The sequence below is a fragment of the Carcharhinus amblyrhynchos genome, chromosome 2 (assembly GCF_965287045.1).
Source record: "Carcharhinus amblyrhynchos chromosome 2, sCarAmb.v2.hapA, whole genome shotgun sequence".
NCBI classification, from domain to species: Eukaryota; Metazoa; Chordata; class Chondrichthyes; order Carcharhiniformes; family Carcharhinidae; genus Carcharhinus; species Carcharhinus amblyrhynchos.
In genome coordinates, this window is record NC_137325.1 from 29,985,332 (window position 1) to 30,003,813 (window position 18,482).

The 18,482-nt window shown below is 41.9% G+C and overlaps 1 protein-coding gene across 1 annotated transcript in view; it reads left to right on the forward strand.

Annotated features, from left to right (window-relative positions):
- mboat1 (membrane bound O-acyltransferase domain containing 1) overlaps window positions 1-18,482 on the forward strand; it is a 106,156-nt gene that overhangs the window by 74,047 nt on the left and 13,627 nt on the right. The window contains exons 7-10 of the mRNA XM_080203988.1: window positions 2,611-2,794; window positions 4,965-5,157; window positions 9,295-9,398; window positions 16,307-16,371. Of these exons, the coding sequence (XP_080060114.1) occupies window positions 2,611-2,794; window positions 4,965-5,157; window positions 9,295-9,398; window positions 16,307-16,371 (546 nt within the window). The remainder of the gene's footprint in view (window positions 1-2,610; window positions 2,795-4,964; window positions 5,158-9,294; window positions 9,399-16,306; window positions 16,372-18,482) is intronic.

Here is an 18,482-nt window from a genome sequence, read left to right on the forward strand (position 1 = left end):
CTTTTTAGATGTTAATTTGCCTTTCCATTTTTCCATCAAAATGGTTAGCCTCACACATATCAATGTTTAACTCCATCTGCCACATTTTGCCTCATTCACAATCTATTCATATCCATTTGTAAATTTCTTATTTCATTATCTCACCTTTTTTAGTGCCATCTGTAAGTTTGAGTATGATACCTACTATCCCTGTGTCCAAGTTATTAATAGAGGTTATAAATAGGGTTGGAGGACTGAACCCTGTGGCACCGTATTAGTCACATTTTGCCAACTTGAGAGAGAGCCATTTATCCTGACCTTTTGTTTTCTGTTGAATAGCCAATCCTGTATCCAACGCAATAAATTATCCCTAATCCCATGTGAACTCACCCTTGTTTATTAAGTTTTTGTGTGACTCCTTATTAAATGCCTTTTGGAAGTCCAGCTGTACTACATCTGCAGGATTGCCATTATTCACCTTGCTTGTTACCATCTGCGAAGAACTCAAGCAAATTAGTCAAACATGATTTACCCTTCATAAAATAATGCTGACCCTGATGAATTGCATTTTGACTTTCCAAATTTCTGTTATTACTTCCTGTGTAATGGATTATAACAATTTCCCAACATTAGGTGATAAACTATTTGGCCTATAGTTTCCAAGAGTTTGCCTCCCTCCTTTTTTGAATAAGGGAGAAATATTAGAATTTTTCCAATCCACCAGAACCATTCTCGCATCCAGGAAATTTTGGAATCACCAATGAATCCACTATCTCCAACACCATTTCCTTTAAGACCCTAGGATGTTGGTCATCAAACCCTGGGGACTGGCCTGTCTTCAATTCCAATAGTTGGCTCAGTACATTTTCCCTGGTGATAGGCCGAAGTTTCTCCCTTTCAATAACAGTTGCATTTTCTGTTACTATTGGGATAATACTCATATCCTCCACCCTGAAAATTGGGGCAAAATATTGATATGGTGTCTCAGCTATTTCTGCATTCCCCATTATTAACTCTCCAGCCACGTGTTCCAAGGGAGCAACATTCACTTTAGCTACTCTGTTCTTCTTTATATACTTATAGAAGCTTTTGCTGTTCATTTTTATATTTTATCCCAGTTTTCTTTCATAGTTTACTTTTGCTTCGATTGTTACTTTTTTACGGACCCTTTGTTGATCTTTAAAAGGTTCCCAATCTTCCATTGTGCCACTGGCCTTTGCAATATGATATTCCTTTGTTTTTGTCTTCATGTTATCCTTAATTTCCTTGTTTAGTCATGGAAGTCTTTCCCCCTCTTACCACATTTCCTCCTCTTAGTTGGGGGAACTTGAGTATCTTTTTAAACAACTGCCCCTGTTCATCAACTGTCCTACATTTTAGCCGCCTTGCCCAATCCACTAGGGCCAAATCTGTCCTCATGCCTACGTAATTTCTTTTGTTTACATTCAGAAAGCTAGTTTGCGACTCCAATTTCTCACCCTCGAACTGAATTTGATATTCTAGCATGCTATGGTCACTTTTCTCTACAGGATCCTGAACTCTGAGATTATTAATTAATGTCTCATCATTATACAACACCAATCCCACAATAGCCTGCTTCCTGCTTGTTTCCACAACATATTGCTCCAAAAAACAATCTCTAATACATTCAATGAACTTTTCTTCAACTACCCTTGCCAATTTGATTATTCCAGTTAATGTTAATGTTAAAATCACCCATGATTATTATTGCACCCTTCTTTCAAGCCTTCAATATTCCTTGGTTTATACTGTGTGCCACTATAAAACTACTGTTTGGGGACCTAAGATTATTCCTACTATATTTCCTTAAATAAGGAGACCAAAATTGTGTACAGTATTCCAGATGTGGTCTTACCAATATCCTGTACAACTTTAACAAAACTTCCCTACTTTTATAAGAGCAAGATAATGCAAATACTGGAAATCTGAAATAAAACAGAAAACGCTAAAAAGCTCAGCAGATCTGGCAGAGAGAAACTTATACCCAAACATTAGCTTCGTTTCTCTCCCCACAGATACTGCCAGACCTGTTGAGTTTTTCCAGAATTTCTGTTTTTATTCCCTATTTTTATTCCCCATTCCCCTTGCAATAAACATCAATATTCCATTTGCTTTCCTAATCACTCGCTTACCTGCATCCCAACTTTTTGTGATTCATGTGCAATTCCCTCTGGACCACAAAGTTTTGCAGCCTCTCTCCCTTTAAATAGTATATTGCATTACTATTCTTCCTGCCTAAGTAACCATTTTCCACATACTAACATCCTGCTTACACGCTTAAGATTTATGGTCCGAAACTAGCTATGACCCCAGCTAAATTGTTCCAATACCGTTACAACACTGGCATTTACCCAGCAATGAGGATAATTGCCCAAGTAAGTGTGCCCCTCTCCCTCTCTCTCTCTTCCCCCACCCACCCACCCATGCTGCTTGTTTTGTCTTTTGCTCTCCTCCGCATATCAACCATGGCTGTCAGGCTGTTATCTCAGATGGGCTAATTTTGGAAACTACACTTGACTGGCATCCCTTTTTAGCTTGAAGACTGAACAACTGTGTATACAAATAGTCATTGTGCTTATTGTAATGCTTTTTCATTTTTCCTATTTACAGTGCAAGACCTACTTTACTAGAGTATTGCAGCTATCACCTGAATTTTCTAGGTATTTTGGCTGGGCCTACCAGCAGTTACAAGGATTATATTGCTTTTATTGAAGGAAACCATATAGACATGAAACTAAGAGAAGAACATTGGAAGCACAAAGGCATTAACAAATTTCCTGATCCATCCCCATTGGTATGTATTGAATAACAATAATTGTATTCATGATGTATTGTTGAGAGTATCTATAAGGAGTATCGATAGGATAGAGGTGGAGAGACTCTTCCCGCTCAAAGGACAGTAGGACTAGGGGGCACAGCCTCAAGATAAAGGGGGGGGCAGTTTAGAACGGAGTTGAGGAAGAATTTCTCAAAGGGTGGTGAATCTCTGGAATTCTCTGCCCGTTGAAGTGGTGGAGGCTACCTCGCTAAATATTTTTAAGACGTGGGTTGATGGGTTTTTGATAAGAGAGGGGATTAAGGGTTATGGGGAGAGGGCGGGAATGTGGAACTGAGCCACGACAGATCAGCCATGATCTTATTGAATGGCGGGGCAGGCTCGAAGGGCTAGATGGCCTACTCCTGCTCCTATTTCTTATGTTCTTATAAAGATGAAAACCATTACCAAATTGAGAAATGAACTGGGTGGTGCAATGGGTTAGATACTCCGCATTTACTTCAGGTATCTGGTGTTCTGGTGCAGACCCAACCTAGATTAACATGGTGGAAGATTGTTCCATCTGTAGGCTGTGAGGATCCTAAGCAAAATAACTTTGGGTAGTCTCAATTCAGTCTTTAGTGCATATGGGCTTACAGTTTAACACTGTCTCGGTATTAACTTGTATTTCCACTGATTGAGAGAAACGGAAAAACTGCTGGTGTAGTTAGAGATGTTCACCTGAGTCGAGTGTTTGAACATGATGTTGGGCTTAAGTGAAAAATATTGCATTCCACAAACTAATGCCCTGGTGAACAGACATGAACAGAGACATACAGACACCAGACGGGCGGGCGGACGAGCGGCCACCAGACGGGCGGGCGGACGAGCGGCCACCAGACGGGCGGGCGGACGAGCGGCCACCAGACGGGCGGGCGGACGAGCGGCCACCAGACGGGCGGGCGGACGAGCGGCCACCGGGCGGACGAGCGGCCACCAGACGGGCGGGCGGACGAGTGGCCACCAGACATCACACATGCACATACACACACCAGACACTGGAAACGAGACACACGCCAGACACACTGACACCGGAAACGAGGCACACACCAGACATACTGACACCGGAAACGAGACACACACCAGACACACTGACACCGGAAACGAGACACACACCAGACACACTGACACCGGAAACGAGACACACACCAGACACACTGACACCGGAAACGAGACACACACCAGACACACTGACACCGGAAACGAGACACACACCAGACACACTGACACCGGAAACGAGACACACACCAGACACACTGACACCGGAAACGAGACACACACCAGACACACTGACACCGGAAACGAGACACACACCAGACACGTCACAAAATGCTAGAATGTTGTCAGCGGGGAAATGTAAAAAATAAATATATGTTTAGTTGGTGAGGAATTATGGGATGTGAGGAATGAGGGCTAGAGAACTTAACGTTCAGCAGAGCAATTCAAATGAAGTCCTGGAGAACCGACGAGGTCCTTTTGAACAGCCCACCTCAGGACTTGCCCCTCACTGATCTGCATCCAGGGGATGTGGCTGACCCAAATCCATTCTTCACCCCCAACTCCAGAGCACAAGTTGCACCATTTGGGGGACGTTCTCCTGAGGTGATTTCCTGACTCACACATGCTACGTCCCTTGAGAGTGAAAATCCAGCCCAGTGTTTCACATGAATGGTCGTTCATCTGAACTGATTTTATTCTTGACATTTTAATAGATTTAAAAGTAAACTTTGCTCTGTGCTATGAAATAATAAATGCTTGGCACATTTTTAAACTTAGTTCCTGACAGTTATCATAAATGAGTACACTTGTATTGACATAAAACTGCTCAATTATCTCTGGAATTCTCTGCCTGTTGAAGTGGTGGAGGCTACCTCGCTAAATATTCTTAAGACGCGGGTTGATGGGTTTTTGATAAGAGAGGGGATTAAAGGTTATGGGGAGAGGGCGGGAATGTGGAACTGAGCCACGACAGATCAGCCATGACCTTATTGAATGGCGGGGCAGGCTCGAAGGGCTAGATGGCCTACCCCTGCTCCTATTTCTTATGTTCTTAACTTATTACATTATAATTTGAATTTATCTGTTATCCTATGGTCTATCTACATATCTAAACATGATATATTTAGTGGGATTTGCTTTATTTTTCTAGAGGGCTGTAGCAAACAAAATGCTCATCACCTTTGTATGTGTAGTTTGGTTTACGGTAATTACGAAGAACTTCCCTGTCTCCTACAATGTGGATGGCAAATTTATAAATGAAGCCTCCTTCTTCAGAAAACTCTGCTACCTCTTCATCTCAGTTCATGCATCCAGACCCAAGTATTACTTTGCTTGGACTTTAGGTAAAGTTATTTGCTGTGCCTTCTTAACTGTATATGAATGCCATATTTTACATTTTATATAATTAAGCCTGTGATTGTGACTGATTTCACAACCTCCTGTTATCGCAGTAGCCTGCCTGTCAGGTCACAGTTTGATTGACAGCTCTAAGATGTTATAAACTCTTTGAAGCGGGACTATGAATACAAATGCTTGTTTTTTAAGGGATTAGAAAAGTTAAATGTACTGAATGAGTTTTTATCAATAAGAGTTTTTTGAAAAAATGAATTTATCAATAGGCAATTAAGTGTATTACTTCTCAATGTGAGTCCTGAGGTCTGCCCATGGTGGGTACTGGGTGAGTTGGCATGGTAGGAGATTTAAGGACAACCCATGTATTGTCCTTGCATCTGGTGAGTGATGAGCCTTGGGTTGGGGTGAAGTTGGTATAAGGGCTATAAAGGACCATGGAGAGCAAGCAAGTCTAGCCTGAGCAGGGATCTATGCAAGTTTAACATAACTTTGTTACTTTAGCATTCTGTAAACCTAGGAATAAATCTCAATGCTTTGTTCGCATCTTTAATTGTTTTGCTGACCTGTGATGTTGGTGTGAATGATGTATGTACATGTGTTTATTTTCCATGATATTAATGTTTTTATTTTGTTGGCCAGAGATCATCACCTCCTTTACCTGTGTTAAAATGCATTTGCCAATCAATTAACCAGTCTGCAAGTTTTCTAATGTCTTCTTCCCTTAACTATGCCCCTAGTTTGGTTCACAGTGTTCCTTGTTCCTTAATCCAAATTGTTACACGAAAAGCAGTGGTCCTAGCATTATTCCTTGTTTTCTCCTTTTTACATAAGAACATAAGAACATAAGAAATAGGAGCAGGAGTAGGCCATCCAGCCCTTCGAGCCTGCCCCGCCATTTTGTTCCTGATCTCAATAATTACTCTGTACCTCTTTTATCTGTTTTATTTGAGCCATTTTGCTACCCATTCAGCTATTTGGTCACTAATTATACATGCTGTAATTTTTGTCACAAGCCTATTGTGTGGTACATTATCAAAGGCTGTTTTGAAAATCCAAGTATATGAAATCCACTGTATTGCTGTTTGCTTAGTAAGATCTGATATCATTTATTGAGGATGATTTGCAGAGTCAGTGTAGACATGAAAATATTCATAGAATCGTAGAATCCCTACAGTACAGAAGGAGGCCATTTGGCCCATCAAGCCTGTACTGCCCACAGTCACAATTACTGCAACCCCATGCATTTATCCTGCTAATCCCCCTGACACTGGGGTCAATGTAGCATGGCCAATCCACCTAACCCAGACATCTTTGGACTGTGGGAGGAAACCAATACACCTGGAAGAAACCCTTGCCGACACGGGGAGGATGTGCAAACTCCACGCAGCCAATGCCCTTAGGCCAGAATTGAACCTGGGTCCCTGGCAATGTTTCATATGGCATATGGCATGAGGCATATGTTTCATAATCCTGTTAACTCTTCGTGTATTTTGTAATGTTTATCTTTTGTATTTTTCATTGAAGATTGATGAATTTGCAAAGGACTAATATCCGAGAGTTCCCCTGCAGTAGTTTTGGAACTAGGGATTGAAAACGGAAGCTTTGAGAATTCAGTTAAGTTTATGAAAGGTGTAAAGGCATTGGTGAAAGTTGCATCCTCTGTCTGCTTGTTCTGATGATTCATGTAAAGCATTCTGTGGAACTGTTTGAAGAAAAACAAGGCACTATGTTGGACATTGTTCCTTGTTTGGATGACAGCACCAAAAATCAAGAATACATTATTCCAAAGTCTAATGATGTAATGAATACACCAGATCTATTTCTGTGCTAGCACCTTGAATCTCCAGTGATTCTTTCTTGTTGGAGATGGTCGTTGCCTGTCACTTGTGTGACATGAATGCTACCTGTCGCTTATCGGCTCAAGCTTGAATGTTGTCTAGGTCATGCTGCATGTGGGCATGGACTACTTCACAATCTGAAGACGTGAGAATGATGCTGAACGTTGTGCAAGCATCAGTAAGCATCGCTACTTCTGATCTTATGATTGATGAAGATCATTGATAAAGCTGCTGAAGATGGTTGGCACTACGAACCTAGAGCCAACAATTGGCCCTGAGGAACTCCTGCAGTGATGTCCTGGGATGGGGATGATTGACCTCTAACAACCGCACTATCTTCCTTTGTACTAAGAATGACTCCAACCAGTGGAGAGTTTCCCCCCAATTTCCATTGACTTTCAGTTTTGCTAGGGCTCCTTGATACAACAGTTGGTCATATACAGCTTTGGTGTCAGTGAAATGGAGTGAAGTGAATTGTTTGCAGTTGGCATCATTGATGTTGGGGACCTCAGGAGGAAGCTGAGCTAGATCAGCCACTTCTGGCTGAAAATGGCTGGAGATGCTTCAACCTTGTCTTTTGTACTGATGTTCTGGGCTTCTCTATTGTTGAGGATGGGAATATTTGGTTTTGGGATCGTTCACCTCAATGGCTTATGCAGTTTGGCATGCAAGTAGTCCTAAGTGTAGCTTCATTGAACTAGGAATGATAGAGTGAGGTGTGCCAAGCCATGAGGTTGTAGATTGTGTTTGTATAAAAGTTTGCTGCTAGTGGCCAGAGCACATCAGGGATGCCCAATTTTGAATTGCTAGATGTATTCCATAAAGGTAGTGCCACACAACACAATGGAGGATACCCTCAATGTAAAGAGAGGACTCTGTCTCCACAAGGTGATGATCACTTCTACAAATACTGCCATGGATGGATACATCTGTGACAGGTAGATTGGTGAGGATGGGGTCAAGTATGTCTTTTCCTTTTGTTCATTCCCTCACCACCTGAAGCAGACCCAGGCTGGCAGCCATGTCCCTTAGAATTCAGCTATCTCAGTCAGTAGTGATACTACCAAGCCGCTCCTGGTGTTATACATTGAAGATCCTCACCCAGAGTTCATTCTGTGCTTTAGTCACCTTCAGTGATCCCACAAGTGGCATTCAACATGGAGGAGTACTGATTCATCTGCTGAGGGAGGGTGGTATGTAGTAATCAGCAGGAGTTATCCTTGCCCATTTTTGACCTGATGGCATGCGACTTCATAGGCTCCAGAGGTAATATCCATCCTGACTCATACCACTGTGCCACCACTTCTGGTGTGTCTGTCCTGCTGATAGGACAGGACATATGGAAGGATGGTGACAGTGGTGCCTGGGACATTGTCTGTAAGGTATGATTTGATGCCAATGACTAAGTTGCTTGACTAGTCTGTGAGACTGTTTCCCAATTTTGGTACAAGCCCCCATAAGTTAATAATGAGGACTTTGCAGGGTCAAAATGGCTGAGTGTGCCGTTGTCGGTTCTGATGTCCAATTCGATGCTGGGTAATCCATCCAGTTTCATTCCTAAATCATGTATCTTTGCTACCTTTTTGGACAGAAATTCACTTTCTAGGCCAGCTGTCTGCCAGCTGATCAGCACAGTGTTGAGAGTACAAGCTAAATGGCTTCATTGTACTGTTTCCAACACTGGCTTGTGCTTTCCTGACTGACTTGTGTTCATTTTCCAAAGAAAAATCTCTTCTCTCAGCAGCTTAAAAACTATCCTCACCTAAAGGAGGTAGGGTCAAAATCTATGTGATGACATCTTTGTCAACTCTTCATCAAACTACACTGGACACTCAAAAGTTACAACCTTTCATAAAAACTTACTTCCTGAGGTATGAAACATTGTGGCACTTGTATGTCTTTGGCTCAAGAATGCTGCTGTGCAATGAATAAATAGGTTCTATCATGATGTGAAGAGTTACCTAAGATCAACCTTAACCAACTTCATTGTTTCAAAATTCATGCAACATGTAAAAATCTGTGATGGTTAGTCCATCCAGTTTTCCTTTTTGGGGAACTGTTCCAATCAGTATTCTACGTGGATTGTGCTTCTCTGTGAATTGAACGTTTTGTGGTTGAGTGGTCAACTGTCGAAATTAATCTCATGGATTGTCTCCCGTTATTATTAGCTTGTGACTTCAAAAGTTAGGAACTGAGAGATTGCACTAACAATTGCTAAAACACTTTACCGGTTCTTTCAGAAATAGAATTAAGCAATAACTAGTTATTCACTTCCTTTTTCTCTCTTAGCTGATGCAATTAATAATGCAGGTGGTTTTGGGTTCAATGGCCTTGATGAAAATGGGAACTCAAGATGGGACTTGATCTCAAACCTAAACATCTGGAATATCGAGGTGAGATTCTCAAGTGCACATATGTAAACTAGACTCTGAAAACGAAGGTTTTATTGCTGTATTGTCATGGCTGAGATTTTAATTGGGCTAAAACTATTATTCATAATTATTTTCCGCACAATCACCTATATGCTCCAACCAGAAACAAAGTTGAAGATTTATTTTGAGTCACTAAGGTGTGTGTGCGTGCGTGTGTGTGTGTGTGAATCTTTTCTCTCATCAGTCTAAGTCTGGTTAATACTTTGTTTTGTGCAGGATTCACAGTGCTAAAGTTAATAATTTAATGACAGAACGGAAGATTGCTGTGAAAATTGGATTCTAAAAATTGCAAAACTCTGCTGTAGTAATGACTCTGATCACATTATCTGCTCTTGCATGAGCAATACTTCTACTTCTTTTCAACATCTGTTCCCAGAATTGCCTCGACTGCTTTCACTTGCGCAAGAGCTAATGAAACCCAAGTTTTGCTTCTTTATTGTAATTGTGTCATCGTCAGTCTCTTTTCTTGCATTTTATTTGGTTGGCTAGATCACTACTTGAGAAATAATTGACTGACAATAAGAGGTTATTGACTTGGTGCTACCACAGGTCCACTCCATCCAGTTGTAATGTGGATCAGAAATCTGGACATGCGCTGGACTGTTCTTCCACCCATTGACTTAAATATTTAGAAAATCTTACACATCAAGTTTCTTGAATTTACAACAGACTTAAAAGCCAAAAAACACAAATTTGTAAAATCTGAAACAGACGATTTAAAAAAAATAATTTTTTCACAGCCATACCAATATTTTGGATTTTAAGAAACTTTTAGAAGAGACCAGTTAACAACTTTACTTTAAAATTCCATTATTAGTTATTTGGCGTGTAAATACTAAGCTGCTAAAGATCACAGAAATGCTTTCCAATCATTAACATCACATAATTTGATTATTTTACGGTAGATGTTCAGTTAAAATTATGGTGTATCTCAACCAGGCTTGTTCAAGGCCTAGCCTGGAAGCTGAGCTAAATTTGGGCATGTGCATAGCCCAGGCAAAGTTTTGGGGTGAAATTTAGGGTGGCCAGTGGAGGGCAAAATATTGGTGGGCTGGGGGAGGGCAAAGATTTGGCAGGCCTGGGGAGGATTTTGTCTATGTGTGGCTGTGTGTACAAGACTGAGTGAGTTTGAGTATGGGAATGAGGGAGCGTGTGTGCAGGAGGAAGGGAGGGAGCGTGTGCGCGGGAGGAAGGGAGGGAGTGTCTCTGTTTGATTGTGTTTGTGAGAGTAAGTGTGTATGATTGCAAGAGACTGAGGGTGTTGGAGTGGGCTGAGTGAGAGTGACTGTGTGTGTGTGTGTGTGTGTGTGTGTGTGTGTGTGTGTGTGGCTGTGAGAGTGACTGTGTGTGTTTGTGTGTGTGGTGAGTGTGAATATGGGAGGTGAGTGATTATGTGTGTGTGTGACTGGAAGCGTGTACGTGTGATTGTGTGTGCAAGTGACCGAATACATGCGTATGTGTGCATGCACACAAGTGACTGCATGGATGTGTGTGTGCAAATGATTTCATTTGTATGCAAGTGACTGGGTGTGTGTATGTGCATGTGACTGTATGTGTATTTGTGTGTGTGCAAGTGACTGCATATGCATGTATGTGTGTGTGACTGAATATGTGTATGGGAGTGTATGTGTACGAGTGACTGTTTTGGTGTGAGTGACAAATGTGTGCGCGGATGAGTGAGTGACAGTGTGTGCATGCAGGACAGACTGAGTTTCTTGTGTGTGTGAGTGTCTGAGTTTGTGTGTGCATGCGAGAGTCTGACTGTATGTGGGAGTGTTTGTAAGACTGAATGTGCGTGTGTATGACAGTGTGCATGTATATGATCGTGTGCATGAGCGTGCATGAATGAGACACTGAGTGAGTTGGGGCTGAGTGTGAATCTGCCTTACGCGTAGCCTCAGGTTTCTAACTCACTCTCACCACCACAAACCAGCCCATACACATGCACCCACTTGCATACAAGCACCCATATACAATGACTTTCACATCTGGTCATTTTTCTTACTGTTCTTTAATGGAACAATTTATTGATGAAGTTGCTGTACTTCTGTTCAGTAATTGTTTCTTTCCTGAGCACCTCAATTTTTTTTTTTAAATTCAGTTTAATTTTGTACTAAATCTTCCTAAAATCTGTTAATCGGTCCTTCAGTGAGTAATATATGCAAATATGGCCCCGCGAGTGAAAAGTTTGGACAAGCCTGATGTAATCTGTTTTACAACACAAATACATACTTCATTAAAAGTAACTGTTCAACATGGTCATAATATGTTCTCTATTTTAAAAAGAAGTTTAATTTTCTCTAATTATCTGCTCTGAATGTGAGGTTATGCATCGGTTACAATTCTATCTACATCTTTATAGTACTTTGTCTGAGTGACCCATATTATTGTGTGACTTGGATAGTGAGTGTTGGTGGTTGTTTGAATGTGGGAATTACCTGCAGCCCTAAATGCACTTCATGGTAATGTGTCACTTTTGTGAATGACTGCCCTCACCCTACAGTCTCATAGACAAATTGGCAACATTCCTGTTTCTGTTCAGCCGAGATTCAACTCACTCTTAGCACTTTCTTGGCCTTTATTTGGCATTCTAACATTAAGACTTTTATGCTAATACTCTCCTGTGCTCTTGAGCTTTGCCAATCGAGCAGTACTGGTCAAGTAGAGGGAGATGAGTCATATGCTGGCAATGACCAATGCACCATGAAAGCTCGCTTTCTTACAGGTCAATTAAGGATAACTAAAAATAGCCACAATGCAGAATTCTTAACTGTTATACATTTCCCTGCTTGAAAGGCATTTAATCTATAGATAAATGCCCAAATAAAATCCTATAAACTCAACTCCAGCAGTACATCAATAAGAAGCAGTGACTATTAAACTACAGCACTGGAGATAGCATTGCTCAGCACAATGCTAAACTACACTATCACATTTAGAAATTAGATCATTTTGAGATTGGCATGGAGGCTCATTGTTAGAGCATTATTGTATACTTTACTATGATAAACTGATTATGAATTGTTGATGGATGTCCATGGAATCTTCCTTAATTTCCAAAGACAATTGCACATGAACATGTTTAATCATCCAGCAAATAGTTCACAAGCATTCATTACTATCCAAACTGAAGAAGTTCATCAAATTTCTCATATCACATCATTCACATGCAAGAGCCACAATTTAGTGGCTGCGCTAGCTGTGTGGACATAAATCCCATAATGGCTGCTAAATCAGGTTTGAAGCAGGTTTTGAAAAACCTGAGGGTCAGTAAGTCCCCTGGGCCAGATGGGATACATCCTAGGATTCTTTGGGAGGCAAGGGATGAAATTGCAGAGCCTTTGGCTTTGATCTTTGGCTCCTCTCTGTCCACTGGAATAGTGCCAGAGGACCGGAGAGCGGTGAATGTCCTTCCTCTGTTCAAGAAAGGAAATAGGAATGACCCTAATAATTATAGGCTGGTTAATCTTACTTCAGTGGTTGGTAAGTTAATGGAAAAGGTGCTGAGGGACAGGATTTATGGCCATTTGTAAAGATGCAACTTAATTCGGGATAGTCAGCACGGATTCGTGAAGAGTAAGTGTTGCCTCACAAATTCGATTGAAGTCTTTGAGGAGGTAACGAAGTTTAGATAAAGGTAGAGCAGTTGATATCATATACATGGATTTTAGTAAGGTGTTTGATAAGGTTCCCCGTGGTCGGCTCATGAAGAAAGTGAGGAGGTGTGGGATAGAGGGAAATTTGGCCGATTGGATAAGTAACTGGCTATCTCATAGAAGACAGAGGGTGGTGTGGATGGAAAATTTTCAGACTGGAGACCAGTTACCAGCGGCGTACCACAGGGATTAGTGCTGGATCCTCTGCTATTTGTGATTTTTATCAATGAATTGGAGGAGGGGACTGAAGGATGGGTCAGTAATTTTGCTGATGACACCAAGATTGGTGGATTGGTGGATGAGATGGAGAGCTGTAGTAGGCTGCAAAGAGACATTGATAGGCTGCAGAGCTGGGCCGAAAAGTAGCAGACGGAATTTAACCCTGATATGTGCGAAGTGATTCATTTTGGTAGGACAAATTTGAATGCGGATTACACGGTCAACGGCAGGGTTCTGAGGAATGTGGAGGAATAGAGAGATCTTGCGGTTGATATCCACAGATTTCTGAAGGTTGCCACTCAAGTGGATAGAGCCATGAAGAAGACCTATAGTGTGTTAGCGTAAATTAACAGAGGGTTTGAGTTTAAGAGCCGTGGGGTTACGCTACAACTGTACTGGACCTTGGTGAGACCACATTTGGAATATGGTGTTCAATTCTGGTCACCTTACTATAAGAAGGATGTGGAAGCATTGGAGAGAGTGCAGACGAGATTTACCAGGATGCTTCCTGGTTTGAAGGGTAGGCCTTATGAGGAAAGGTTGAGGGAGCTGGGGCATTTCTCTTTAGAGCGGAGGAGAATGAGAGGTAACTTATAGGTTTATAAGATGATGAGGGGGATAGGTAGAGTGGAAGTGCAGAGACTATTTCCTCAGATGGATGTAGCTGTTACTAGGGGGCATAATTATAAGGTTTGTGGTGGGAGATATAGGAGGGATGTCCGAGGTGTGCTCTTTAGTCAGAGAGTTGTTGGGTTGTGGAATGAACTGCCTGCTGTGATAGTGGAGTCGGACACTTTAGGAACTTTCAAGCAGTTATTGGATAGATACGTGGAGCACACCAGAATGGTAGGGAGTGGGATCGCTTGATCTTGGTTTCAGACAAAGCTCGGCACAGCACCGAGGGCCGAAGGGCCTGTACTGTGCTGTACTGTTCTATGTTCTATCATTAAATGACTGATGAATAATAATGCAAATGAGTTTACACTTTTGAACAAAAAAACTGTTTCTAGCGCTGTAGTTTAATAGTCACTGCTTCTTGTTGATGCACTGCTGGAGTCGAGTTTGTAGGATTTTATTTGGGCATTTACCTATAGATTAAATGCCTTTCAAACAGGGAAATGTATAACAGTTAAGAATTCTGCATTGTGGCTATTTTTACTTAATTGACCTGTAAGAAAGCGAGCTTTCATGGTGCATTGGTCATTGCCAGCACATGACTCAATTATGCTAATTCTATTCCAAATAAAGTAGAAAGAGCTCAAGTCCTTTTATTGCAATTTTTATTGCCCAAAATCAAAGGAGTAATTCCACATTTTGGCGCCATCAAAAGGCAATGGTGCTTGCAAGTCGAGTATCTCATGAACTACATCTCACAGCCTGTGATTTTCTGCCCGTTTCCAGTAATTACATGGTTACCCACAAGCACTGTCTCTTACTGCCGTCAAGCTATCCCCTAGATCTTCTGTGCACGCCACAGTCTGTACTAGATTTTTGTTGGAGAGGAGAAAAAATTAAAAATGTGCAGATTTATATTCTCTCAAAGTATTCTTTAAGGAGATGTGGTTAGGATATTTGTATTGATTGGGTAAATGGAAAAAAATGCAGCGTGGAAAATAACTACTGCTTAGAGAGAGGGAGGTGGAGTCTTGGCACTTCAAGTAATAAAAAGGGAAGGGCAGCTTTTTGCATTACATGGGTTCACTTTGAGATTTTGTTGCAAGAGAATTTTAAACTAAAAGTATAGAATTAGTTGAAATCCTCTTTGCTGAAGATGCAAGGGGAGGAGCGAATGAAAGTGAAATGTGACCGATAATGAATACTTTAGACCATATGCTTGCAACTAATGGAATTGGTTGTTCCCTGTAACCTAGGCAACCCCAGATTATTGTTTTCCTTATGGAGTTCATGTCAATCTGTGGACTTCACTTTACTCACTTTGTTCTCATCTCAACAGAGGTGTGTTTTTAAAAATAATGCTCATGAAAAGGTCATAAGATATAGAAGCAGGAGGAGGTCATTCGACCCCTTCAGAAGCATGCTCTGCCATTCAATAAGATTGTGGCTAATCTGACTGTGACCTTAATTCCACTTTCCTGTTTGTCCCTACCACCCTCCTGTCCCATAATCCTTGACTCATCCTTTGATCCAAAATCTGTCTATCTGAGCCTTGCATATGAGTATTGACTCATCCTCCATTGGTTTCAGGGAAAAGAATCCTAAAGCCTAATAACCCTCTGAGAGAAGGAATTTCTCCTTCTCTCAGTCTTGAATGGGAGATCCCTTATTTTTAAAATGGCCCCATCCAGTTCTAGATTCCACTACAAAGGGAAACACTCTTTCAGCATCTACCCTGTCAAGCTTCTGAATGCAACCTGGTCTAATTAGCTATTCTGGAATTTAACAAAAACTGTATAAATGCTGAGGTTTCAGCTTAATCTTTAACAATTAACTTAATTTGATTTATTATTGTCACATGTATTAGTATACAGTGAAAAGTATTGTTTCTTGCGTACTATACAAAGCATACTGTTCATTGAGAAGGAAACGAGAGAATGCTGAATGTAGTGTTATAGTTATAGGTAAGGTGTAGAAAAAGATCAACTTAATGCAAGGTGGGTCCATTCAAGAGTCTGATAGCAGCAGGGAAGAAGCTGTTGTTCAGTCAGTTGGTACGTGACCTCAGACTTCTGTATCTTTCTCCTGATGGAAGAAAGTGGAAGACAGAATATCTGGGGTGCGTGGGGTCCTTAAATATGCTGGCTGCTTTTCCGAAGCTGACACTTTTTGGCTTTCTCAGCTATAGGTGGTCAAAGCTCTGTCTTTAAAGAAAGCTAAACTGTGGACCCATGGTATTATCTACAAGATGAAAAATACCCTTAATATGAAATACCTTTAATACCCTAAACATCTTGTCAGATAATCTTTGTCTCCTTTCGTGCTGAAAGAAACCTGCATTCAACTTACTAACTGCTTCTTATATTTTTTCGTTACCAGACAGCTACAAGTTTTAAAATGTGCCTTGATAGTTGGAACATTCAAACTGGAGCTTGGCTAAAGAAGTAAGCAAAATTGCTGTCAATTGCAGGCTTATTATTAATAGTCTTGCGCAAGATTCAATGCAAATAAAAAGGATTTGTGATGACTGAAATTCTATGTAAATTATGTGTCCTCTAACATAATTGATTCTTTGTTCAATTTTGTGATGATGTACATTAAAGACTCTCATCCTATGTTTATTGTCCATGTGTGGCTGGGGTGCTCACCAGAGACATGAGCCAGAAAGTCAGTGAATAGCATTTGTCGCTCAACAACCACATGCTGACTCCAATAGTGAGAACAGTGGATTGGTGCAGGACAAAGACGTTGTGACTGCTCCTGGATACATAGACCTTCATCTGTACAATACGCTGAGCTTAGAGTTGTGAAGTGCACATTCAGAAAGTGAAATTTGCTCTGGTATACCTGTGCATTTGAACATGGCACCAGAACCCCTTCCAGTGCCAAAGAGGCTATTCAGCCCATTGAGTCTGCATCAACCCTCCAAAAGAGCCCTACCTTGGCTAAATCCCCCACCCTAACCCTGTAACATTGATCATGGCCAATGCACCTCACCACACCTTGGATACTAAGGGGCAACTTAGCGTGGCCAATTCGTCACAGTCACATGCAGTCAGTGATGCCCAGCTCCTTGCTGAAATGTGCTATCCTATCAAAGCCATTTATATGACCTACCTGCTGCTCTCTTGTCAGATAGGACTCAGCGTACTCTGTTGTCCGAGGCTTAAGAGCCTTAGTCACCTTCCTTAAGCAGCAGTGGTCAGGACAGTGATCTGGGAATGTTAAAGATGTCGCCAGCTACAGACAGGAAGAATTTTGATGGATAACTTAAAGACTACAATTACCTTCACAGTCATTGGCAGCACTGTCTTTGCCCAGATCTGAGGTTGCAAGTCTGCCTGCAAAAGATGGTTGATTTCTGTGCATCCTCTCCATTTTCGTAAAATGGAGAGGATGCGCACACTTGCAGATATTTATTAGAAGGTTAGAACGAGATAGGGTTTTCTTGTGTACTGGCAGTTAGTACAGTTTGAGTTGATGAATTGATATTGCACAGATGTCACCTGTTTCAATGGATTCAGCAAACGCATTTAATTAGAAAATGGAACCCTGAATATCAAACTCATTCTTTAATAAGGCATAGCATTCTAATGCATTCAACCAAAGCAAGTTATTTGGTCATTAGTTTAATTTGCTTGTGGCAAGACTTGACTACATGGAATTTGGTTGCCAAGTTTGCCTACATAAACACAGTGGCCGTGATTTTCCCATCCCGCTGTGCCAGGAGATTCTCACATTGGCCGATTCATGGGGTTCACGTGCACGTTCGTGCCCCACTAGCATCTCCTATTGCCGGATTTCTGGTGGCATCAGATCCAAGTCCGAAATCGGCAGGGAGTCACAAAGACTATTTAAATAATAATTTACATATCATTTAAATGCGATTTGAAAGCCACTAGAGTGGTTCACTCCAGTAGGGTTTAGAGTAGCTCCCCAATAATGGAGAACGAATGGCCTGACACCCCCCCTGGAGTGAAGGGGAGCAATGGGGGCCCCCCAGGAGGGTCAGATGGAGGGGGGGGTTGCCTGTTGGGCATTGGTACTGTCGCAGTGCCAGCCTGTGCCCCCTGGACCTGCAAAGTGCCAATGTCCAATTGTTAATGAGGCAGTGCCAAGGGGCTGTGCATTTGGGGGTGGGGCCTGATGGGAGTGGGGCCTAGGAGGTGATTGGTGGGCATTGGAGATCGGGGCCCTGCTGCCACTCTGCAAAGGGATCAGTGGGGGAAGGATAGAGGGCAGTGATTGGGGAAAAGGAGGTCGGGACTGCGGGTGGGGGTCAGGATTGTGGGGGTGAGAAATCAGCAGGGTGGCTTGGGGGGAGCTGGAGATCAGGAGAGGAGGGTTTAGGGTGGGCACAGGAATGGTTTGGGGGAAGCCAGCAATTGGGCTTGGGAGAGTAGAGAGCCGGCATTGCGAGGGCCGTGGGGCTGGCCAGCAATTGGGAGCCCATCACCCCAGGGCTACTGTGCATTCGCTGGTCTCAGCACTGACATATCAGCCCCCAAGTTTTTGATGATATTCACGCTGGTGGCTTTTGCAGTGCACAGTGAGG